The following is a 27,535-nucleotide window of genomic DNA, read 5'->3' as shown; positions in this document are numbered from 1 at the left end:
AGGCATACACACAGACAAAATATTGTATACATAATAAATAAATAAATATTTAAATAAAATATTTTTTAAAAAAAGTAAGAAGAGGGAACTGACCCCACAAAGTTGTCCTCTGGCTTCACACACACACACAATAATACATTTAAAATTTAACCAAATCTTTCATCTTTTTAAACTATCTACTTATTACTTATACAGTGTTCTGCCTGCATGTATGGCCAGAAGAGGGCACCAGATCATTATAGATAGTTGTGAGGTACCTTGCGGTTGCTGAGAACTAAACTCAAAACCTCTTTAAGAGTAGATGATGCTCTTAACCTGAGTCATCTCTCTCTTCAGGCCCCAAATCTTCAAATCATTTTTAAATTCAAAATAATTTTAAGGTATTATTATGAAATTATCTACAGTTGTGTGGATTTTTTTTTTTTTGGATGGGGGAGGGTTTAGAGACAGGATTTCTCTATGGATCCCAAGCTGTCCTGGAACTCACTCTGTAGATCAGGGTGTCCTCAAACTCAGAGATCCACCTGCCACTGACTCCTGAGTACTAAGATTAAAGGCGTGCTCCACCTCCAGGGCTGGACCTTCTTTGTTGTACCTCGCCAACTCTTCCATGAATTTTATAATACTTAGAGACATACACAAAATGGGGGTAGGGAGATATAGAGTCTCAGCAAGACATGCATGTAAGGTTTAAGACTTATTTTGGTAAATATATCCTGAGTATAAGTCACCAGAAATGTGCTTTAAATGTGAGTTCATCACTGACCAAATCACACTGGCATTCTTTTTTTTAATACCTATCTCTGACTTACCAATTCTTGTTAATAGTCATCAAGATCACTGTTTCTCAACTCTTTACAAATTCTCAAATTCAGTTAAACACTTACCTGAATTTGAACAGGAAGGTTATCTTTGACTGTATTTAGCAGGGTTTCCGTGGGTTTGTCTTTGCACATTAAAACCAGCTCGAGGTCCATATCATCTTTAATCAGCAAGCCTTTTGCAACCAAGCCAATCCTCATTACACCACACAATGTCCGGCCACCTTGATCCCTACAAATAAAAAGGCAATATTATTATTTTTTCTATAACCTATTTCCCAAACTACAATTAATCATACATTGCCTTCCTGAATACCTACATAAATAAACTATTATATACATTCAAAAATCTACAAATTAAACCTCAGATTTAAGGCTCTCACATTTAAAGTTACTTTTCCCTAAAAATTAAACAAGGATCATATGTCACACTATAGGTATTTTAATTCATTATAACACCTCTATTACTCAAGAATCCCAAGAATATTCAAACACCTCCAATATTTTTTCAAACTACTGTTTTTACACTTCTGTAAATTTCAGCAGTAACTAAAGAACATATGAGAAAAATTGGGGGAAATGGCTCAGTGGGTGAAGTGTGGGCCACTGATGATGGCCTGAAATCTAATTCCCAGTACCCACAAAAAAGCTGAGTGCAGGAACACTAGGGAAAGAGATATGGGAACATTCCCTGGTGGTTGGTGTCCAGTGAGAGACATCTTAAAACATTTTAAAGAATGTGGGACAGAGGGAAAGAATGAAAGAGAACACAACATCAACCTATGGACAGAGGGAAAGAATGAAAAAGAACCCAACATCAACCTATGGACAGAGGGAAAGAATGAAGGAGAACCCAACATCAACCTATGGACAGAGGGAAAGAATGAAAGAGAACCCAACATCAACCTATGGACAGAGGGAAAGAATGAAGGAGAACCCAACATCAACCTATGGACAGAGGGAAAGAATGAAAGAGAACCCAACATCAACCTATGGACAGAGGGAAAGAATGAAGGAGAACCCAACATCAACCTATGGACAGAGGAAAAGAATGAAAGAGAACCCAACATCAACCTATGGACAGAGGGAAAGAATGAAAGAGAACCCAACATCAATCTATGGCCCCAACATGTGAAGCACACATGCCATATACTCACATATGCACACACCATATACTCACATATGCACACACACACCACACCACTACCCAACATACATGATAAATAAACTTATTTTCTTTTTAATTAGCATATCAATGCCTGAACTTAAACTCAGGAGACTTGACCATAACAGTCAGGCTCTTTACATTCTGTGGTTGCTTCTAAAGAAATAGTTACAATTACAGATGACAAGCAAGTAAAGTTTGACTAGACTGGAAGGGGCATGGTTTAGCAAAAAATTGCCAGTTAGTCAAAAGAAAGTGAAAATGAGAATGAAGAAGACAGTACTATACTGTGATACTAAGTAGATGGGAAGTTAAAAAATAACTACCCACTCAGTGCCTGAGCCATTATAGAGATTCAATAAACATTAAGGCAATAAAGACAGTGTAAGTTGAGATGGAGACAAATGCAAGTAACTATTGGAATCTGCCACCAGTAATCTAGAACTGTTTCTTACTCTGTCTCACCCTCTCTGGTTCACTAATGTGTATGTCCCTTCTCCATAGTCACCTTGAAAAATCTTGTCTTCAAACTAGTCTGTTCAAATTCTCACTAGAGTATTTTGATAACCCCTTCCTTATTAGCCTTACCTCTAGCACCTTTGATCTATTATATTATTTGTATTTTAGTAAATAAATCTTGCCTGAAGGTCTGAAAAGCAAAGCAGCCAAGCCACTAGAGAAGTCTTACCTCTACCATGGCTGGACAATCGCAAACTAAACAGACTAAGCCTCTCTCTACCCTCCTCCCCCCCATTTTTTATTCCCTCTAGTGCTGGGATTAAAGATGTGTGTCATCATTGCTTGACCTCTAGAGGCTTTAGCTCTGCCTCCGGTATTCAGGAAAGATTTGTTTATCAAAATACATATATAACTACACTATTACATGCAGAATACTGCAAAATCTCTCCAAACCACTATTTTGGATGACATCCCACATATTTTCCTTTATGTCCCTATGAACATTTGGACATTCAACACAGTGTAGCAGGCAATCCTAGAAGGCCTCTTGGCTTTCTGGTTTACACTCTGGCTCTATGACTGTGTGAGAGAGGATGGATTACACATACTTGACTTCTTTGAACCTGTTTCCTTCTCCATAAAACAGGACTAAACCTTTTCTCATATAGCAGTTCTCATAGAATTCAATATAAGCAAGGAACTTTGTCAGAGCTCAACATACATTAAAACCTCAGTAAATAACAACTATTTCTCAAACAGTTCTTATATTTATTTCACATCTAAACCTTTGCAGAGATTTTTGCTTTGCCTTCACTGTTACCAAAACCCTACCAGATCCTCTGAGCCATTTCCAAATACTACCTCTATAATAAAGTGTTTTTCTTTCCCTCCCCTCCCCAACTTTTTTTTTTTTTTAAAGACAGGCTTTCTCTTTGTAGACCTGGCTGTACTAGAACTGAAATGGCTCTATAGACTAGGCTAAACTTAGAGATCCACCTTCCTGTGCCTCCCAACTGCTATAATTAAAGGCATGTGCCACCAATGTCAGGCTCATAAAGCTTTTTCTGATTACTAGAAACAACAGCATTTTATCTCCCTCTTCTTTAATTTATCCAGAGGAAACTTAAGCACAGATACTAAGAAAAAAAGTGGATGATATATAGCTCAATGGTAGAGCACTTGCCTAGAATGCTCAAGACCACTCCTACTAACATAAGTAACAGGAAAAAGGAAGCAAGGGAATCTGGAAGACACAGAGACTACTTTTGCCAACACACACACACACACACACACACACACACACACACACACAAAATAATAACAGGCTAGTTGGTTTATTGAAATAATGAAAAATGATCTGGAAAAAGTAGGTTGCACACAGTAATGTAAGTAATAAGCGCACTTATTAAATTCTAAATTATAGTTATAACATGTCTCATCTTATCCCACATGTAAAAGATAGTATGATTGAGCAGACAAACTAATTCCTAATTCTAAAGTCCTGAACTTACATGATGAATTTGAATATAACAGTTACGGGAAAACAAGTAAATCAATAAAATAAACTGAAGAAACAGTTCTGACATTGCTAGTCATATAAATTGTGAGACCTAATGCCCCTGATTTGACTTTGGAGTCAAGACTGTAAAAAGGTAAACAAATAGATTCAAGGAAAAGCACAGACATAAGACTAGACTGTGCTTAACAACGCTCTGCCTGATCTTGTTGATCTTCATGCTCTTTGAAGCATTTATTGTAGACCAGGAGCCCAAATACGGGTGTCCATGGAACACAACTCTAAACGTAAGATACATCGGCCCTTGGTTTACACAGAGTAATGAACAGATCTACTCGGTACTCCTTGAGTTCTACCATGTGGCAAGAAATTACAGACAAGTACCCAACCTGAAATTTTTCCACAAACGCAGACTTGACACAGACAACGAAGAGTATCCAAATATAAAGCTGTATTTTAAAGACTGAAAGAAAGTGTAGATCACATATTCTTTTTAAAGCATTTATTTAAGGCAAAGTAATTTCATCTAACTCAGAAAATTGTCTGATTGCTTTCTACAACTAAGCCAATCTCAATAATAAAGAATAGGAACAGGAATGCTGTGTATAAAAGTCCTAATTTTCAAAAATCTTGAAAAAAACAGCATAAATACTAGAATTAAAATCTGGAAACCATTAATGACTTAACTTGCCTAAGAACTAAAATATATACAGAGAAAGCCTCACTATGTGGGTCCCTAAGTAATCTAATCACTGGAAAATATCATTACCATGAGCCCCAAATAAAGAATTACCATGTTAAAGCATCATATTTGAGAAAACGCTGGATTCCTTACAAGAACCTACAAACTGAGACACACTCCAGTGTGCAGTTACATGTCAGTTGCCATGCTCTTCAGCATGAAGCTCACTGCTTGCCTTTGAACTAAAGAGGAAAAAGTCGCACTATCTTTCAGTACAGACCATCCATTTACCAATTCTATTCTACTCTTCCTTGTCTACTCACCACAGTGAAACAAAACTGAAAGCTGAGGAGAAATTCTGAAGCCTTATTTTTCACTTATATAAACCAAAACTAAAGTAATGTTTTAAACCTATAAATATGGTACAACCAATCAAGTAAACTTTATTTTCCCAGAATAGGAAGACTTACTCTAATCATAACAACAGTGCTCAAAACAATACCTCCAAACTGGCATGACATAAAATCTCATGATCTGACTGCAGGCAGCAGAGTGGTTTCATCTTATGGATCACTACTATTACTGCCTAAAATACTTCTCATGTAACTGTTAGAAGGCCAGGCTTCCATTAGTCCTTCCTTCTACAAATAACACAAAATGAACATTAACACTATGTAACAATGTGCAAAGATACTGATACATTCTATGAATTAACAAAGTAAATACAGTTAATGTTGCTAGTATATTTTCCTATACTATGATTTCAAAATGTCCAACAGAAACAGTATTTTTTATTTTGTTTTGTTTTGAGACAGGGTCTCATTATGTAGCCCTGACTGAATTGAAGTTCACTATGTAGACCAGACTGTCCACCTGCCTCTGCCTCTGCCTCTGGAGTGCTGGGACTAAAGGCATGCGCCACCATGCCCAGCTAGAAACAGTATTTCTGACTTTCTTGAAAAAGAAAATATTACTATTTATTACTATTTATTTTAGAACTTAGGAGGCTAAACCAACATAGCAAATGAAATATCATAATCTTCAAACATTAGTGTACTATCAAAAGGGGTCCTGTAAGGATTATCTTTTTTCTGATTCTACTAATTACTCTTCCTCACTTTCTTACAGAATTTAACTCAGAAAAAAAAAAAATTCCATGAAACATTTACTTTCTTGGTTATGTCACATATGATAAAATTCAAAGAACAGCAAATACAGCACCAAATCAGAGTACCCACAAGCTTTTCAAGCAAAGCTTGATAAAAGCTATTCAACACTCACTTGGAATAGTTTTCCACCGTCTCATCTTTCTTTACTTCTGTCTCTCCATCAGTTTTTGTGCCTTTATTCTCATCCAGCCAGTCTGAGACATGTTTAAGAGCACATTCAACAGTAGACACCATATTCTGAACAGCTTCAAGCTCCTCCGGAGATGGATAGATTGTTGAATGCTTCACCATAACATGGCGATCGTCATTGGCAAAAGATCTAATAGATCTCTGTTAGAAGGGAGGGAGAAAAACTTTAACAAAAGAAATGTCACCTTCAAAGGATAACAGTGTTTTAAGACAACATGGCACCAACTGACAACCACTGTAAAGCAGTTAATGTTCAAATAATAAAAAATGTGCATAAATGTGTAAGTCCTATTTTATTAAACCGCACCCCAAAAAATAGCAGTTATTTCACTCATGTGATGATAATATTCACATCAGTCACACTAAGCACTGTACACACTTTGTCTTTCATCTGAACCTGTGCTTTCTGATAACCCTTCCAAAAAAAGAACAAGAAAAAAAAAATCCATACCACATGACATTGTAGCTTCAAGAATCTCTAGAAACACAGAAGCGGTGGTGGTACACGCCTTTAATCCCAGCACTGGGGAGGCAGAAGCAAATGGAGCTCTGTGAATTCAAGGCCAGCCTGCTCTACAGCCAGGACAGTCAGGGCTACATAGAGAAACCTTGTATCGAGGAAGGAAAAAAATAAATTCATTTCTCTAGAAATGAATGATGGTTATTCACAACATGACACCTGGCCACCTCCCAAAGCACTAGAGATTTGCATACTTTAATTAAGACTATATAACAGAGTAAAAATAAAAGATGCAAATTTATAATGTGAATGTGGAAGCCACTACAAAAATGTTTAGCATTTGACATTCAAATCTTTGATGTAAGACTTTGAACAAGAAGAACTCCAAATTTCATAACAAGGAAAATACATATTCCAAAGCAATCAATTTCCCAAGCTAATTAACACATGTATTGCATTCACCATCAAAATCACTGAAAGATTTATTCCAATAAGCTCCAGACAAACATATTTAAGTATTAAAATAATTAGACCAGAAGAACTATACAATAAAACAGAAAAATGATCATTGAATCTTAAAAAATCAAAAGCAGCACTAAAAACCAAAAAATGATGAATGAAATTAATTAGAACACAAAATTTTTACATCACCTAAGCTAAAATTAACTACAAAAAAGCTTTATATATGTATTATTGATGGAGGAGGGTCATGTTTCTATCTGTTGTTTCATTGGTTAAGTAATAAAGAAACTGCTTGGCCTCTGATAGGACAGAAAATTAGGTAGGTAGAGTAGACAGAACAGAATGCTGGGAGAAAAAAGCTGAGTCAGGCAGTCGCCATGATTCTCCCACTCCAGACAGACGCAGGTTAAGATCTTTCCTGGTAAGCCACCTTGTGGGCTACACAGATTATTAGAAATGGGTTGGATCAATAAGTAAGAGCTAGCCAATAAGAGGCTAGAGCTAACGGGCCAAGCAGTGGTTTTTTTTGTTTGTTGTTTTTTTTTTGTTTTTGTTTTTTGAGACAGCGTTTCTCTGTGGTTTTGGAGCCTGTCCTGGAACTAGCTCTTGTAGACCAGGCTGGTCTCGAACTCACGGAGATCCGCCTGCCTCTGCCTCCCAAGTGCTGGGATTAAAGGCGTGTGCCACCACCGCCCGGCTTCAAGCAGTGTTTAAAAGAATACAGTTTCCATGTAATTATTTTGGGTAAAGCTAGCCAGATGGCGGGAAGCGGCCTGCCGCTTCCTATTACAACATTTTATATATATATATATATATATATATGAATATGACATTAAATCATAGGACTATAAAGACTACAATTAAAACAAAACTAAATTCTGCTAGAAGCAGATAATTCACAAGGAAGGCAACACAAGTCACACTGGTTTTTTTCCTGTATTTCACAAAAAAACAGAGATCAACAGAGAAAAACCCAAGTTAACATTTTTTCCCACCATTCTGAACTAAGATATTACAGAATTTCTTCTCCATAAAAGCAAATTAGCTGCTTTCAGACCTTGGCAAAATACTTTTTAGAAGCATTTAACATCTAAAGAAATACTATCATACTTGCTAAACAATATATTTAAAAATACACTGGTAATTAATATTTTATTCTTTTTCTCCTAACTTACAATGTCTTTTAAAACCACTTACTTGGGGGGAAATTTTACACAATATTCTGTATAACTAAAATATGAAGGGTAAAAACTCAGCAAATCTTACCTAGGCACCAGTTGGTGGATGGGCTCAGCTGTTAAGGCACCTGCAACCAAGCCTGACAACCTGAGCTTGATCCATGGCACCCACACAGTAAAAGGAAGAGACCCAATTCCTGTAAGTTGTCTTCTGACCTACATATATATGCTATGGCATGCAAATTCATGTACACACAGAATACACGCAATACACAAAAATGTAATTTAAAAATGTAAGGACCAAGACCTCATCTAACACCATGAATTCAAAGTTTTACCTCTCACAAAACCCAAACTTCCTTGACATCCACTATACCCAACAATTAACTCTATTATATTAAAAGCATGTAAAAGTGGTACCTTTCCAGTTATAATTCATGTTTTAGAAACTCTTCCACCATTCATTTGGATAAATTATTTAATTTTCATGAGGAAGAAAAATTATTTAAATTTCATCTGAACTTCATGTAAAGGTCTAGATAGATATTACTTAAAGTTCAAGATTACTGAACTACAGTAATTTGTTAATGCCAGTTTTATTCTAAAGTATTGTTTAGTATTCATACTCTTTGTATTTAGTGAGTTATGGCATACAGTAGCCATAGCTTGGGCTCTAAAATGTGGTTTCTAATTTTTCTGTTGTTGTTAAGATTTATTATTTTTTGCTAAGATTTGTGTATTATTAATTTTATATGTGTGGGTGCTTTTTGCCACACAGCATAGCATGTGTGTGCACCACACACATGCAGTACACAAGAAAGCCAGAAGAGGGCATTGGATCATTCAGAACCGGCCTTACAAATGGTTGTGAGCCACCAAATGCCTGCTGAGAACCCAATCCAAGTTTATTGCAGAAAATGCTCTTAATCTCTGAACCACCTCCCCTGCTCCCTCATCTTTTCTTAAAGATTAGAAAAGTCTAACAACCTTAGCTTGATCCATGGGACCCACATAGTAGAAGGGAGAGACCCAACTTGTTTAAGTCATTCTCTGACCTTCATACATATGCCAAGTTAAAATAGTAGAGCAACCATATTTGTCTGAGGCACTGAAACCAAGACAATTGTTCACTATCTACCCTTACTGTTAACATTGCCAATTTTACAATATACATAATTTTTTATAACTAAAAAATGAAGAAATACCAGTAATCACCCACCATGGTTTCCTATGGAATTTTAGCTTCTTTTTCCGATCCTTTTCTCTCTTTCTTGTCGTCTTCACTAGACACTGTTTTGTGTGACAGTACCTCCTCATATGCCTAAATCCCAACTGCTCAGTGTCAAAAGTAAGCAAAGATGTTTGAAAACTGTTCTCTGGATTACACCTGCAAGAAAAAAAGGAAAAATTTTAACTTGTCTACAATTAGTTTCAAATCTAAATGTAGAACCCATAAGCATGACCTATATTGATTTCAAAGAAAAAAACTTTACTGACAAAATTTACCTTATCTCTTTTATCATTTATTTACTTATGTTTATATTTGTTTGTATCTCTTTGTGTGCCATGTTTATGTGGGAGCTCAAGGAACCCAGAAAATAACATTCGATCCCTTGGAGCTGGAGTTACAAGTAGTTCCAAGCTACATGTGCTGTGGAATATTTAACTATGTAAAGATGTGTTACATTTGTTCTTCTGCCTTTCTTCGAGTGCAAAGATATGTTGTATTTGTTTCACCTTGTCTGATTGGTCTAATAAAAAGCTGAACAGCCAATATCCAGGCAGAGAAATGATAGGTGAAACTGTCAGGAACAGAGAATAAATAGGAGGAAAATTCTAGGCTTGAGAAGAGGAGGGAGAAATAAAGGGACTTGCCCAAAAGACAGGCAGCCTCCAGCCAGACACAAGAAGCAGTGAAAGTAAAATATACAGAAAGGTAAAAGGCCCCCAGGCAAAAGTAAATAAAGAGAGGTTAATTTTAAGTTACAAGAGCTAGCTAGAAACGAGCCTAAGTTAAGCCAAACATTCATAACTAATAATAAGTCTCTGAAAAAAGAAAGCCTTGTATATATACATGGGTGCTAGAAATGAACACCAGTCCTATGGCAGATCACTTTTTGCTTAACCGCTATACCATCTATTGGGCCTCTCTCTCTCTCTTTTAATAATTATATTATCTCAAACAAAAGCGGTCTAAGTCCAGAAGTCTAAGGAATATGGGCAGAAAAAAAAACCCTCCTGGTAGTTAGTGTGGCAACTGGATCATTGGACCTCCTTGACATAAATGTATTTGCAAGGCAGACAGACTCACTGAAGAGTCACCACCAAACAAGGCAATATTGCTACTGATGGTAATAATGCTTCAAGTAACCATCAGATTTACAATAAAAACTTGGTACTTGGTCAGAGCTACATGAAAACTCAATGCATCAAGCATCTTAATATTAATATACTGATTTATCATATTTTTCCACTTAATATTACCATTAGATTGACAATACATGTTGGCATAATGTTCATCCTTTGTTTTTAGGACTAAAGTTCAGAATACTCTCCTGGCTCTGTTCTTTAACTACTTCAGGAGGAAGCAGGACAACATGAAAAGGGATGGAACATGACCCATACACTCAAGCATCCCCTTGACCTATATTTATTCATGCCCCAACTTGAAACTCTACTAGATTTTGGCTTCATTGCTTCATTATTCCTGAATATCCACTCCCTGGATTACCTCCAGAAGCCTTAATAATCATTCTGCTACCCAGGTTAGCTCATGAGATTTTATTTTACTCAGAAAAAAATTCTGAGCATGGGTGAAATAAGCCCCCACTATATAAACAAACAAGGGCTGATCCCAACCTTTAATAATGCAGCTATCAGAATAAGAAAGCTACAAAAAATGCAAAAGAAATAGCTTCCTCCTCATCTAAACAGTAGCCTTTAAGTTGGCTTCAAATATAGAAACCTGCCAGGCATTGGTGGCACACGACTTTAATTCCAGTACTTGGGAGGCAGAGATAGGCGGATCTCTGTGATTTCAAGGCCAGCCTGGTCTACAAAAAAGGGCAGTGTGACAGACGCCACGATTCTCCTACCTGAGACTGACGCTGGTTAGAATCTTTCCCAGTAAGCCACGACTTCGTGGTGAACACAGGTTAATAAAAATGGGTTAGATCAAGATGTAAGAGTTAGCCAATAAGAAATTAGAGCTAATGTCCAGGTAGTAATTTAATTAATAGTTTTCTGTGTGGTTATTTTGGGTATAAATTAGCCAGGTGACAGGACAACAAGCAGCCCACCGGCCCAGGTGTAAGCCAGTCTGGGATTGGACGCAGCCCGCTCCTCCTTACTACAGGGTCAGTGCTTGGCAGGGTGGGCGTTGGAGTCCAAGCCCCTGGCAGGCTGGGGTGAAACTTTCAACTCAATATTAAAGCACTCTTCATATATGTGCAGTAATCACACTTTTATTTGAACCTGTGTATGCGTGTGTGCAAGAGAGAGAGAGAGAGAGAGAGAGAGAGAGAGAGAGGGAGAGAGAGAGAGAGAGAGGGAATTTTGTTTCTTTCAGGGAGGTTTTGTAAACCAGTTAGAGATCTGATTGTAAGATAGGAATAGTGCTTGGGCAGGAGAACCATGGTGTCTGCCTGTCTGTCCTTCCCAGCATCCAGTTCTGTCTTCCCTGCCTATCTAAGTTCTGCCCTATCAAAAGGCCAAGGCTTTCTTTATTCAACCAATGAAAGCAACACAAATACAGAAGGACCTCCTACACCATGACCCCTCCCCGGGAGGGTCAGGACCACTCCCACAGGGTATTTAGGCTTACCTTGGAGAAGGGAACACATGGTTTTTGGGTTTGCATGGGTCCCCCGCCCCTCTATGTGTCTCTCCCTCGCCATGCTCCCGGCCACCCGAGTACAAGCATTTTAATTTAGTCTAATCTGGTTTAATTGGAGTTATTATTGTGTCAGCGGAGCGGCTTCTCTTAAGATTAAACCAAACAAGTACTACTAAAACAATTTCTTGAAATGTGATATCTCAAAAATGTTCATTTCACTAAATCTAGAACAGCCATATAAAATCCATGTAGTCTTCAGCACCTCCCATTCTCAACACTATTTTATTCTAAGAGGGTTAACCATTCAATATGTAGCTGTGACTCCAGTAGCTAAAAAGACTGATTTGTGTTCAGTAAGAACTGAAAGTCTACAGGCTGGAGAGATGGCTCAGCCAGCAAAAGCTAGGTTCACAACCAAAAACATATTAAGAACTGAAGTTCATAAACTTTACTTTGTAAAAGAGTGAAGGTATTAAGCCAACAAAATTAAGGAAGAAGACTGAAAGCAAACAAAACAAGAACACAAGAGAAGTTATATTTTGAAGGAATACTGACTGCTAACTTGGTCAAGGTTTACACAGAGGGCAACTCCTTTGCACACACAACCTCTGACAACTTCACACAATAACATAATAAAGGAGTGTTTGGAGACGACATTGGGACAGAGCTATAAATGAACTTATAAATCTCAGTCAACTTCACACTATTTACAAATGAAATAGAATAAAAGAAGTTAAAGTTGCACTACTAACCAGATACAAGGCATGTCCAACATGGGTCATATGTTAAAGTTGCACTACTAACCAGATACAAGGCATGTCCAACATGGGTCATATGCAGTCAATGACATCACAATTATAGCCCAACACATAATCATAAGCTTAAGAGATTAAACTTTTGTGATTTTTTTCATAACTCAACTGTGTAATTTTATTTTCAAGCATGAACTTTGCAAATGAGAGCACTGTTATGGTAAAAATAAAACGCTGCAGGTCCCCGAGTGGCAGCAGAGGTGGTGGGCCATGAAGGCAGCAGGTCCCAGGCAGGTGAGAGACAGATACCTATTAGGCACATCATGCAGAGAAAGTGGGTATTTATTTAGTGAGTTATGTATGGGAAAGGGAAAGGGGGAAGGGAAAAAGGGAGAAGAGCAGAGAGAGAGGCAGAGAGAGAGAATGAGAAACAGAGAGGGGGTAGAAGGGAAGAAGTGAGGAGAAGGGAGAGAGGCAGAAGCTGCCTCTTTAGGAGAGAGATGGGAAGGAAAGTACTTAGGCTAAAAGTGGAAGGAAGATCTGCTTGCCTCAGCGACAGGGGTAGGAGTGGGTGGGGCTTGTCTCTTAAAGGGATAGGACAGACCATCACAAGCACATCATGTCATAATGTCAAAAGGTTGGGAACATTTGATGGAATCTGAGTCCAAGGCTTTTGCCTCTCTTTATCAATCTGATTTTAAGAGGAAAAAAAGGGGAAATGGGGTTGGAATAGACAAGATGGCTTAGCAGATAAGGGCACTGGCTCTCTTCCAAAGGATCTGGGTCAATTTCCAACACCCACACAGCAGCTCATAACCATCTAGTTCCAGGGGATCCAATGCACTTCTTCTGGCCTCCATGAGCACCACCGTATGATCATGATACATACAAGCAAAACAAAGAGTAATTTTTAAATATTTTAGGTTAAGTTGTATTTAATATAATCTAAGTAGCCCGAAGAAATCACAAAACATTTTTCAGCATTTATCTTTTTTAAAAAAAATAGTCAATTTAGTGGTTAAAATTCTGGCAAGAAAGAAAGAAAGAAAGAAAGAGATGGATGATTAAATAAATAAATACCTGCAAGCCAGTGAAGCAGTGCACTCTAATAACTGAGCACAGAAGAGATTAACAGAGGAGCACAAGTTTAAGTGTGTCTTGCTTTGTGTGCAGGTATACGTCTATGTGTTCACATGCATGTGGATGCCAAGGGACAAATGTCTTTCCTCAGATACTGTCTATGTCCACTTTTTGTTGTTGTTTGTGGTCTGGGATTTTTTTTCCCCTCTGGAATTAGGGTGTTGACCTGGAACTCACTGATGAAACAAGGCTGGCCAGCTAGTGAGTTCAATCTCCAGAACCACAGAATAAAAGAAGGGAAGCAATCCCCACAAGCTGTGCACACATGAACTCATGCACATAGAATAAAAAAAGCCAGGCATGGTGGTGCATACCTTTGATCCCAGCACTGAAGAGGCAGAGGTCTGTCGATCTCTGAGTTTGAGGCCAGCCTGGCCTACAGAGAAAATTCCAAGACAGCCAGGCTACACAGAGAAACACTGTCTTAAAACCTCTTTTCACTGCCCCACGATAATATTTAGTGATCACTAATGCAAGTTCAACCCTGTTCCTGTCACAAATCTTTGAATTTTAGTAACCACAAAAAGTGGTTCTAAAAGTTTGGTCTGTTACTTTGAATTCCTGTCCTCCACAGATCTTGTTTCCTTTCCTATTTTAGGTAACTACTCCCCACCAGGCCAGGATTTACAGTCTAACCTGGCTACCATTTTGTCAGTTTTCCTCCTCTACAGACTCTCACTTCTATCTTTACCTAATTCAAATTTTGCAATGCACCATTTGCAATTCGCATCAGTAATTCCTGTCCTCACCTGACAAAATAGCAGCCCTGGTTAAAGCCAATCCTCTTGGTTACTAAGCCTTGGGCATCTGAAAATAGGAGGAGCAGGAGTCTCAGCAGCAAACTAATGATCAACAGCTTTAACCTTCAAAAAAGCAACAAGGAAGAGCTCCCTCAAACAAAGGTGGTGCTGGGGGGGGGGATTTAAAATGCTAAATAAATCAGTGGCTGGAGAGGTGGCTTCAAGCACTTGCTTAAAGAGGAAAAATTCAGATCCTAGTACCTGTATTAGGCAGCTGGCTCACCCCCACTGATAACTCCAGCTCCAGAGAATTCCATACCCTCTTCTGGACTACACACGCACACACACACACACACACACACACACACACGTGAACAAAAACACTTTAAAAAACAAAAAAGGAAAGAAAGGGAAGGCAAATGTTCTGTCATTTGAAAAAACAAGATCCCTGGTGGTTACCAGCAACCTGAGGCTCCAGATAAGCTCCAGTGTTCAAGGACTGCCCCAACTAAGAGACAAATACTAGTACTTAAAAAAGTGACATGTTCAACTTTTTATTTTTTATTGCATTTTTATTTATTTTGTGTAAAAGGGGAAAGGAAAGTGTATACATGTTACATAGGGTACACATGAAAGCCAAGAACTGATTCTCCCCCTCTACTGTGTGGGTCTTCTCTTAAACATGCAAACTTTTTTCCTACCTCCTTTTGACAAGTCACCCTGCTTCCTATTTCATGCAACATGCCCCCATACTAGTGCATTTTAAGCCGTGTATTTTTTCTTCCTTCCTAATAATTCATAATAATGAACTATCTCCACTCCTATATAATAAACCTCTGAACTTCATTCCTACTAGCTTCTATCACTTTGTGTCTACTCAACAAGCCTAATGCTCCTATCATCTGCATCATAATTTCCGTCATTCTATTGAACCAATTTCTATCAGCAGCCAGACATTATAGTGACACCAATCTTTAGAAAAAAAATTCACAAATCTTTGACCTCTTGCATGGCTATTGTCATGGTCTGTCCTGTCCCTTTAAGAGACAAACCTGTCTACCCTGTCTACCAAGGCAAGCTGATCTTCTGCTTCCAGCCTAAGCCTTCCTTTTCCATCTGTCTCTGTCTCTCTCCTCTTCTCCCCTTCCCTTCCATAACCCATTAAATAAATATCCAACTTCACTCTGCATGGCATGCCTATCCATCTCAGTCGCTCACCCACCGTGCAGCTTCCTGTCTGGACCCTGGCTGCCTTCGTTCATGGCCTGCCATGGTCTTGGGAACCAGCTGCCTGCTCCTACCGCTGCTCAGGGACCTGTGGTGTGATCTCATGGCCCACAACCCACTGCCACCACTCAGGGACCTGCAGCATTTTACTTAAACCATTACAGCTATGGCTATACAAACCCATTTTTACGTTCCTCTTTTAAAGGCACAATTCTTTTTTTTTTCCTCTCCTATTTTCTTCTAAAATCCTCCCCCCAACTAATTTCTAGTCAAAGTACTTCTGAAAACAGGCCTGGTCATAATCTCCTAGAATCTACATACTGTAAATACTGTAAATGATTTATCTTTGTTAACATTTCAGCAAACAGACGTTCCTTACTTGCCACACTTTACTTACCTTGGCTTCCATCTAACACACCAGTCTCTCTATTCTCACTCAACTTTATAAATTATTCCACTGTCTCCCTTTTTCTAAAACCTAAGTGTTGGAGTACCTTAGAATTCAACAACTACACTCCTGTAAATGCCATTAGTACACTACAGATTCCTAAATTTCTATCAACCCAAGTTCCAGATTCAAAGTCAAGTATATCAACACAGAAGGCTGGATGTTTAGCATCACCTCAGCTCCCTGGCATCCCTTTATACAAAAAGTCTGGAATATTTAGCTAGGGGGTTCACCCCAGCTCCTGGCATAAGCTCCCTCCTCTGTGAGTTGCCTCAGTCCAAACTCCACCTCCAAGGAAGCCCCCAAAATGGTGACCCCTCCCCAGGGACAGTCAAGAAAGCCGCCAAAGGGTCAAGGCCATTCCAACCGGCTATTTAAACTGCACCCCCCTCCCCAAGAATGAACGTGTGGTCTCTGGATTACCTGTTCTCTCCCCTTCTCTCTCTTCACCTTTCCATCATCTATTAAACCTGGGCAGTCTGATTTGGCCTGATTGGGATTATTTGTGTCAGTGCAGAGGTTCATTTAAGAAACTAGTTTAATAGTAGTTTAAGAACCTACTTAATAATTAGTAAGCACCTTAATGTTCCAATCAACTACAAACACAGAACCCACTCCTCCAATCCCAATTCTTTCCTTCTCCCTCCCTCTTTTCCTTATTCTCCCTCTACTCAAAAACTTCATCCCTCTAACTACTCAGGCCAAACCCTTCTCTTCAATCAATAGATCCTTTCATCCTTAGCTTCTGGCTGTCTAAAATCTGGTAAGTCCCATCTTCCAGAAGTTTGAACCACCAAAATCCCTCATCTGCACTATACTACTGGCTCCAACATGTCTTAAGTCCCCCCACATAGTATTGTTCTCAGAAATAGCACATCTTAATTAGGTAATGGCATATCTTTGCATATCTGAGTAAACACCTGTTAATAATTAAGGATATAAATCTCCAATAATCCGATTCCCACTTCTTGGCCTCTTCTGTCACTATCCACACTTGCTGTGCTAAATCCACACCAGAATTTCTGCTTAAGGTCCACACTCTGGAACCTCTTATCTTTGCTAGTAGTTTACCCTTCATAATCCATGTAATTTCTTTCCCCATTGTTTCAGGAATGCATTCAATTGTCACATTATCATACACCCAATTCCTTATCAGTCTACAGACAACAGAATATCCTTCAAGATATCTGCTGTATTAGTCTCAAAAAGATGTATCACTGGTACATGAAAGCTTTACTGTTTAACAGTTCCTGGTGTGAAGGAAAAAAATCAGAATTTCTCTCTAAGTATTTTCTTATATGGCACTGCATATTATGTCCACAACAGTCCTGATAAGTAGTGAGAAAAAAAGAACAAATGGTATAAATTTATTTTATAGTATGAAAGCACAGACATGCAAACATGTTTGATGGCTTTTCTACAACCACAGTGTGGTACTGGTAGAGCCACCCACACAACTGATGTCCCCAGAATTCTTCTGAGTTCACATCAATGTCTCCATGAGCATATGAAAGAACAGGGATTTAATTTTACACAAAAACCTGTAAAAGTTCAATGTGACATCTTCTCCTTTAAATGATGTCCAAGCACAGAACAGCAACTCAACTGTGTAAACCACAGCAGTTGATTTTCTTCTCACTAAAAAGTTATGATGCAGGTCATCAGACTAACTTTAAAATTTCCAGATCATGTGAAAATTCAGACCAAAAGGAAAAGGGGGTAGGGGGTTAACAAACAGTTTAGTGTTCCAGTATTTCCTGTCCCCTGTACCAGATGCAGCATACTTCTCCCAGAAAGGTAAATCAACACCCTGGCAAACAAGCAATGGTATTTAATTCTCAAAACTTCTTCCGCTGGCATTCTGCAGAAGAGCATGACAAAAAAACTCTCTGAAGATGAAATAAAGACAAATATTTCTCTTAATTAGGCAGATCTGCAAAAATGACCTGAAATCCTGCAATCTAGCTTTTAATACCCAATAAAGTTAAAAATTAGCAATTGAGGGGGCTGGAGAGATGGCTCAGTGGTTAAGAGCATTGCCTGCTCTTCCAAAGGTCCTGAGTTCAATTCCCAGCAACCATATGGTGGCTCACAACCATCTGTAATGAGGTCTAGTGCCCTCTTCTGGCCTGCAGACATACACACAGACAGAATATTGTATATAAAATAAATAAATTTTTAAAAAATTAGCAATTGAAAAGAAAATAGAAGTTTTGTTTGCACTTTGACAAAGTATTTTTGCCATCAAAATAAGGTTTAGGTTACACAAAAGTGAGTATTACAAAACATATTAGACTCTTCAATAATCTAACTAGACTTCCAGCTCTTGCCAGCACTCACTCCCCTTTGCTGCAGGCCTCATCAGGTTAGAAACTGTGTATTTAGGTCAGAAAAGACAGGGACCTTTTCAGGACAGCTCAGTATCTCTGGCTCATGTGTCAGTATTGTAATTCAGCCCTTTCACAAACTCCTCCTAAAATGAATTCTGACATAAATCACAAGATTGGCACTACTGATAATCTGTGAATTATAAGTACTAGACTTAGAACATTTACAGAGATTATGAACAAAGAAAAAAATATGGTAGGCTACATTAGTAATTAATGTAAAAGCAACAGAATTGTGGTCAGACTTCCTAATACAGCTGAGGAATGAGCTAATCAGTTCTGAACAAAACCTAATTTCTCTAAGTGAGTCTAGTCTCCTTCATTCATAAAATTACTGAGTGGGATACTAAGATGGCTCAGCATCTTAAACATTGTAAAAGTGTTTGCAAACATGAAAGCAGCAAGGAATCAAAGTCATAAGGCTTGGATTCACCTTTCAACAGTTCAAACAAAAAAGTTGCTGGGTGGTGGAGCAAAGTTCGAAGACAGGCTCCAAAGCTACAGAAAAACAAAAAGAAAGAAAAGAAAGGAAAAGAACCCAAATATAAGGTTTTTCTTTTAGGGGGGGAGGGGTAGAAAGTTTATTATGTCTACATAAAGTTTATTACTAATTTCTTTTTTCTTAAAGTAATTTGGTTAGAAGGCTACCCACCCAGAACGCTGAGTGCCTGCCTACCGGGCAGGCCTCAGGGTCCCCTGTTAGGGAGCCTGGGCACCTTCAGCTCCAGCGCCAGGCTTCCTGTGCTCTTCTGGATACCGCCCCCCCCCCTTGCTCCATTCATCCTTTTGGCCCTGGATCATTGGGCTACCGGAGGCCCTGTTTAGTTGCTGAGGAATCCCATCAGGACGGGTGAGTGTGTGCTATCCAGGGGCGGACTGTCCCGGAAGAGAGCACAAACCCCCCTCCCCCAGCTCCGTCTGCAGGGCTGTCTTTCTTTTGCACGACCCAGCCTCCCCAGCACCCGTCCCCAACCTTGCCCTGTTGTATACTAGGACCAGTGCTCAAGAACAGTTTTAAGCTCCTACACTAAGGCTACCCACCCAGAGTGGTGAGTGCCTGCCTACCGGGCAGGCCTCAGGATCCTGTTAGGGAGCCTGGGCACATTCAGCTCCTGCGCCAGGCTTCCTGTGCCAGGCTTCCTGTGCTCTTCTGGATACCGCCCCCCCCCCCCCCCCCCCCCGCCCCCGCTCCATTCATCCTTTTGGCCCTGGAGCATTGAGCTACCGGCGGCCCTGTTTAGTAGCTGAGGAATCCCATCTGGACGGGAACGGTTCCTGCTTCTACACTGAAGAGATATACCCAGAGAGTCAATCACAGCAAAGACTGGACCAAGACACCAGGCCTCTCCTGGCTCCATTTGAAGGAAGAGATGGGAAGGCGCCAATGCAAGAATTCCTCCAACAACCTGAAAGGCAACATGACACCACCAGAATCCAGGGATCCCAAAATAAGAAGAATTGTACACCCTACTCCAGAAGAAATAGAAGAAATCGACTCAAAAGTGAACTATATGAAAATAATAGAGGACCTTAAACAGGAGGTGAAAAACTGCCATAAACAATTAGAGATTACAAACAAAAAGGTAGAGGAAATGAATAAATCGCTCAAAGACACACAAGAAAACCAAGAGAAACAAGAAAAAGCAATCAAACAGGTTAGGGAAGCGGTTCAAGACTTGAAGAATGAAATGGAAGCAATGAAGAAAGCACAAACCGAGGGAAGAATGGAGATGGAAAATCTGGGTAAACGAACAGGACCTACAGAGACAAGTCCTAACAACAGATTACAAGAGATAGAAGAAAGAATGTCAGACACTGAAGATACCATAGAGAAAATAAACACACTGATCAAAGAAAACAGCAAAACCAACAAATTCTCATCACAAAACATTCAGGAAATCTGGGACACAATAAAAAGACCAAACCTAAGAATAATTGGAGTAGAAGAAGGAGAAGAAGGGCAGCTCAAAGGTCCAGAAAATATACTTAATAAAATTATAGAAGAAAACTTTCCCAACCTGAAGAAAGATGTACCTATGAAGGTTCAAGAAGTATACAGAACACCAAATAGGCTGGATCAAAAAAAAAAACATCCCCTCGCCATATAATAATCAAAACACAAAATATACAGAATAAAGAAAGAATATTAAGAGCCGCAAAGGAAAAAGGCCAAGTTACTTATAAAGGTAAACCTATCAGACTTACACCTGACTTCTCTATGGAAACCATGAAAGCCAGAAGGTCCTGGATAGATGTACTGCAAAAACTAAGAGATCATGGATGCAAGCCCAGACTACTATATCCAGCCAAGCTTTCGTTCACTATAAATGGAGAAAACAAAATTTTCCAGGATAAAAACAAATTTAAACAATACGTAGCCACAAATCCAGCCTTACAGAAAATAACAGAAGGAAAATCACTAACCAAGGAGTCCAACAATGCCCACAATAACTCAGTCATCTAGAGACCCTTCACCAGCGCAACTCAAAGAAGGGAAACACACAAACCCTATTACTAAAAAAGTGACCGGAGTTAACAACCACTGGTCATTAATATCACTTAATGTTAATGGGCTCAACTCACCTATAAAAAGGCACAGGCTAAGTGATTGGATACGAAAACAGGATCCAACATTCTGCTGTTTACAAGAAACAGACCTCAACCACAAAGACAGGCACCTACTCAGAGTAAAGGGCTGGGAAAAGGCTTATCAAGCAAATGGACCTAAGAAACAAGCAGGTGTGGCCATACTAATTTCTAACAAAGTTGACTTCAAACTTAAATCAATCAGAAGAGATGGAGAGGGACATTTTATACTCATAACAGGAACAACTCATCAGGATGAAGTCTCAATCCTGAATATCTACGCCCCTAATATAAAAGTGTCCACGTACGTAAAAGAAACATTACTAAAACTCAAGGCAGCCATCAAACCGCACACACTAATAGTAGGAGACTTCAACACTCCTCTCTCACCAATGGACAGGTCAATCAAACAGAAACCTAACAGAGAAATTAGAGAATTAAAGGAGGTAATGAAGCAAATGGACTTAATAGACATCTATAGATTATTCCACCCAAATAGGAGAGAATATACCTTCTTCTCTGCAGCTCATGGAACCTTCTCGAAAATTGACCACATACTCGGTAGCAAAGCTAACTTACACAGTTACAAAAAAATATTAGTAACCACATGTGTCTTATCAGATCACCATGGATTAAAGTTAGAATTCAACAACAATGCTACCCCCAGAAAGCCTACAAACTCATGGAAACTGAACAGTCAACTACTGAACCATACCCGGATTAAGGAAGAAATAAAGAAATTAAAGTCTTCCTTGAATTCAATGAAAATAAAGAAACAACATACTCGAACTTATGGGACACTATGAAAGCAGTGCAAAGAGGAAAGTTCATCGCACTAAGTGCCCACCTAAAGAAAACAGAGAAAGCATATATTGGAGACGTAACAGCCCACCTGAAAGCTTAAGAAAAAAAAGAAGCAGACTCACCTAGGAGGAGTAGAAGACTGGAAATAATCAAACTGAGGGCTAAAATCAACAAAATAGAAACACAGAAAACAATCCAAAGAATCAATGAAACAAAAAGCTGGTTCCTGGAGAAAATCAACAAGATTGATACACACCTATCCAAACTAATCAAACGGCAGAGAGAGAATACGCAAATTAATAAGATCAGAAATGAAAAGGGGGACATAACCACAGACACAGAGGAAATTCAGAGAATCATTAGATCTTATTACAAAAGCCTGTATGCCACAAAACTGGAAAATGTAAAAGAAATGGACACTTTTTTAGATAAATACCATATACCAAAGTTACACCAGGACCAGGTGAACAATCTAAACAGACCTGTTGGTCGCGAAGAATTAGAAGCTGTTATCAAAAACCTCCCTACCAAAAAAAGCCCAGGACCAGATGGTTTCAATGCGGAATTCTACCAGAACTTCCAAGAAGAGCTAATACCTATACTCCTTAATGTATTCCACAATATAGAAACAGAAGGGTCATTACCTAATTCCTTTTATGAAGCTACAGTTACTCTGATACCAAAACCACACAAAGACTCAACCAGGAAAGAGAATTACAGGCCAATCTCACTCATGAACATCGACGCAAAAATCCTCAACAAAATACTGGCAAACCGAATCCAAGAACACATTCGAAAAATTATCCATTATGATCAAGTAGGCTTCATTCCTGAGATGCAGGGCTGGTTCAACATACGAAAATCTATCAATGTAATCCAGCATATAAATAAACTGAAAGAAAAAAAACCATATGATCATTTCATTAGATGCTGAAAAAGCATTCGACAAAATTCAACATCCATTTATGTTAAAAGTCTTGGAGAGATTAGGGATACAAGGGTCATACCTAAATATAATAAAAGCTATATACAGCAAGCCGACAGCTAACATCAAATTAAACGGAGAGAAACTCAAAGCCATCCCGCTTAACTCAGGAACATGACAAGGCTGTCCACTCTCGCCATACCTCTTCAATATAGTGCTTGAAGTTCTAGCAATAGCAATAAGACAACATAATGGGATCAAGGGCATTCGAATTGGAAAGGAAGAAGTTAAACTTTCGTTATTCGCAGATGATATGATAGTGTACTTAAGCGACCCCCAAAACTCCACCAAAGAACTTTTACAGCTGATAAACAGCTTTAGTAATGTGGCAGGATACAAGATCAACTCCAAAAAATCAGTCGCCCTCTTATACACAAAGGATATGGAAGCAGAGAGGGAAATCAGAGAAGCTTCACCATTCACGATAGCCACAAACAGCATAAAATATCTTGGGGTAAATCTAACCAAGGAAGTGAAAGATCTATTTGACAAGAACTTTAAGGCATTGAAGAAAGAAATTGAAGAGGATACCAAAAAATGGATGGACCTCCCCCTTGCTCTTGGATTGGGAGGATCAACATAGTAAAAATGGCAATTCTACCAAAGGCAATTTATAGATTCAATGCAATCCCCATCAAGATCCCATCAAAATTCTTCACAGATCTGGAGAGGATAATAATCAACTTTATATGGAAAAACAAAAAACCCAGGATGGCCAAAACAATCCTATACAATAAAGGATCTTCTGGAGGCATTACCATCCCTGACTTCAAACTCTATTACAGAGCTACAGTAATGAAAACAGTGTGGTACTGGCATAAAAACAGAGAAGTCGACCAATGGAATCGTATAGAAGACCCGGATTTTAACCCACAAACCTATGAACACCTCATTTTTGATAAAGGAGCTAAAAGTATACAATGGAAGAAAGAAAGCATCTTCAACAAATGGTGCTGGCACAACTGGATGTCAACCTGTAGAAGAATGAAAATAGACCCATATCTCTCACCGTGCACAAAACTCAAGTCCAAATGGATTAAAGACCTCAATATCAGCCCGAACACACTGAAAATGATAGAAGAGAAAGTGGGAAATACCCTACAACAGATGGGCACAGGAGATCGCTTCCTATGTATAACCCCAGAAGCACAGACATTAAGGGCAACATTGAATAAATGGGACCTACTAAAACTGAGAAGCTTCTGTAAAGCAAAGGACACTGTCACTAAGACACAAAGGCAACCTACTGACTGGGAGAAGATCTTCACCAACCCCGCAACAGACAAAGGTCTGATCTCCAAAATATATGGAGAACTCAAGAAACTAGACTTTAAAATGCTAATTAACCCAATTAAAAAATGGGGCACTGAACTGAACAGAGAATTCTCAGCAGAGGAAGTTCAAATGGCTAAAAGACACTTAAGGTCGTGCTCAACTTCCTTAGCAATCAGGGAAATGCAAATCAAAACAACTTTGAGATATCTTACACCTGTCAGAATGGCTAAAGTCAAAAACACCAAGGATAGCCTTTGCTGGAGAGGCTGTGGAGGAAGGGGTACCCTCATCCATTGCTGGTGGGAATGCAATCTTGTGCAACCACTGTGGAAGTCAGTGTTTCGGTTTCTCAGGAAATTCGGGATCAACCTACCCCTGAACCCAGCAATACCACTCTTGGGAATATACCCAAGAGATGCCCTATCATATGACAAAAGCATTTGTTCAACTATGTTCATAGCAGTATTATTTGTAATAGCCAGAACCTGGAAACAACCTAGATGCCCTTCAATGGAAGAATGGATGAAGAAAGTATGGAATATATACACATTAGAGTACTACGCTGAGGTAAAAAACAATGACTTCTCGAATTTTGCATGCAAATGGATGGAAATAGAAAACACTATCCTGAGTGAGGTAACCCAGACCCAAAAAGATGAACATGGGATGTACTCACTCATAATTGGTTTCTAGCCATAAATAAGGGTCACGGAGTCTACAATAGGTGAATCTAAAGAAGCTATGTAAGAAGGTGAACCCAAGGAAAAACATATAGTTATCCTCTTGGCTGAGGGAAGTAGACAAAATTGCCGGGGAGAAAATTGGGATCTTGGGGGTGGGGTGGGATAGGGGTAAGGGGAGATGGGGAGAGAAAAGTTAGAAGGGAAGGAGGGGGGGCCTTGGGGAAACAGGAGGATTGAGATAAAGGAAGGTTGGACAGGGGAGGACGGAACCACAATTTTTAGTTAAGAGAGCCACTTTAGGGTTGGCAAGAGACCTGACCCTAGAGGGGCTCCCAGGTGCCCAAGCCGAGGTCCCCAGTTAGTTCCTTGGGCAGCTGAGGATAGGGAACCTGAAATGACCCTATCCTAGAGCAATAATGACAAATATCTTGCATATCATCATAGAACCTTCATCTGGTGATGGATGGAGATAGAGACAGAGACCCACACTGGAGCACTGCACTGAGCTCCCAAGGTCCCAATGAGGAGCAGAAGGAGGGAGAACATGAGCAAAGAAGTCCGGACCACGAGGGGTGCACCCACCCACTGAGACAGTGGAGCTGATCTATTGGGAGCTCACCAAGGCCAGCTGGACTGTGACTGAAAAAGCATGGGATAAAACTGGACTCTCTGAACATGGCGAACAATGAGGGCTGATGAGACGCAAAGGACAATGGCAAGGGGTTTTGATCCTGCTTAATGTGCTGGCTTTGTGGGAGCATAGCCAGTTTGGATGTTCACCTGCCTAGACATGGACGGAGGGGGGAGGACCTAGGACTTACCACAGGGCAGGGAACCCTGACTGCTCTTTGGACTGGAGAGGGAGGGGGAAAGGAGTGGGGGGAGGGGGAGAAGGGTGGGAGGAGGGGGAGGGAAATGGGAGGCTGGGAGGAGGTGGAAACTTGTTTTTTTTTTTTACTCCTTTTCTCAATTAAAAAAAATAAATAATTTGGTTAGTATAATTTCTTCCTTAAACTTTTATTTATTTATTTTTATTTATTTATTAAAGATTTCTGCCTCCTCCCCGCCACCGCCTCCCATTTCCCTCCCCCTCCCCCGATCAAGTCCCCCTCCTAGGTTTTTCTTAAAGTTCCTGAATTTTAACTTCTGTCCCTAGTCTATATCTCAGCAGATTTGCATCTGGCTGACAGACGTCATTCAGGGAGCACCTGCAAAATGCTGAGCTCTGGACTTGCTGAAAACTGCTATCAACTAGTCCAGCCAATGTGATTGGTCCCTGTCCCTTTACCAGAATCAGCTAATCAGATGCTTCTGATAAATGTCCCATTGCCCAGTCTTTGACTAGTCTTTCAGCCTTTCTGGGCACTGACAATCAATGCCCCAGTTCAGCTAGAAATAGTTACAGAAGATACATCATCCCTGCCTCCACAACAGGCTGAAATAGGTTCAGTCAAAAGAAAACTCCCTAACACAGGAGACAAAATGGCTATCTATAATCTATAATGCTAATTGACATAAAAGAAAAATGGGCTCACATTTATCAACAGGTAGCTATATTAAGTAAAACGGTTCTACTGTATTGATAAGGCACCTGATCTACTTCATGCAAAACAAAGAGATATTCATCACAATGCTTGACTCCTTTTGCCTCTGCTAATTACATTATTGATGCAATAACTAAGCAGCAATTCCTATCTGGGTACTATTAAGGTAATGGTTAATAGATACAAATATAAACCAGTACCCATTATAGCATCAAGGATTTGAATCCAGGGGCAATCCAATGCCCTCTTCTGGACCCATGAGCACCCACACAGATGCAAGCAAATGCTCACGCATACACTTATAAAGACATACACATGAATAAAAATAAATCTACCTGAAAATTTTTTTAATTTTTAACTTTAATTACGTGTACGTGCATTTGAATGCACGTACCTGCAAAGGCCAGAGGGATCTGATCCATTGGAAGCTGGAGTTACAAGTGATTGTAAGCCATCTAACATGAATGCTAAGAACAAACTCAGATCCTCTGCAAGAATAGCTCTCATTCTTAACAGCTGAGCAGATCATATCCACAGCCCCTATATGAATCTACTTTAAGTTTTGTTAAACCAGTACTCAGAAAGTAGAGGCAGGTGGTGGATCGAGGCCACCCTGGTCTACAGAGCGAGTTCCATGACAGCAAGGGCTACTCAGAGAAATCTTGTCTCAAAAATCAAAAATAAATAAATAAATAAATAAAAAGTTTATTTATATAGCTATACCAAACTCTAAACTTTTTAAATGATTTATTTAACTTTATTTTATCTGCACTGATGTGAAGGTGTCAGATCCCCAGGAACTAAATTTACAGACAAGCTGTTATGTGGGTGCTGGACGGGCACAGTGCTCTTAACCACCAATCTCTCCAGTTCTGTTTTCTAAACAGATACTATCACTCCATTTACAAACAATTCTTGAAGACCCATAGTTCTTCCTAACAAAGCACTTCAGACAATCTTGCCTTCAGCACCGTATTTATACCCCAGTTCTACCAAAGTGAACTGCTGTAATCTCTCTGCTTCTGTCA

At 39.3% G+C, this 27,535-nt stretch overlaps 1 protein-coding gene across 4 annotated transcripts in view; it reads right to left on the bottom strand.

The window, feature by feature from the left end:
* LOC121462718 (spermatid perinuclear RNA binding protein) overlaps positions 1-27,535 on the bottom strand; it is a 127,582-nt gene that overhangs the window by 69,860 nt on the left and 30,187 nt on the right. For all 4 annotated transcript variants that reach the window (XM_041674558.1, XM_041674559.1, XM_041674555.1 and 1 more), the window contains exons 2-4: positions 9,321-9,488; positions 5,925-6,142; positions 888-1,053 (exon numbers count right to left, since the gene is read on the bottom strand). In XM_041674558.1, coding sequence (XP_041530492.1) covers positions 888-1,053; positions 5,925-6,142; positions 9,321-9,323 — 387 coding nt within the window. In that variant the 5' untranslated portion in view covers positions 9,324-9,488. The remainder of the gene's footprint in view (positions 1-887; positions 1,054-5,924; positions 6,143-9,320; positions 9,489-27,535) is intronic.

The sequence above is a fragment of the Microtus oregoni genome, unplaced genomic scaffold (genome assembly GCF_018167655.1).
Source record: "Microtus oregoni isolate MIOR12 unplaced genomic scaffold, Mior012 000025F_ref0000491, whole genome shotgun sequence".
NCBI classification, from domain to species: domain Eukaryota; kingdom Metazoa; phylum Chordata; class Mammalia; order Rodentia; family Cricetidae; genus Microtus; species Microtus oregoni.
The sequence above is the reverse complement of the archived record's forward strand: the minus strand, read 5'-3'. Positions and strand labels throughout refer to the sequence as shown.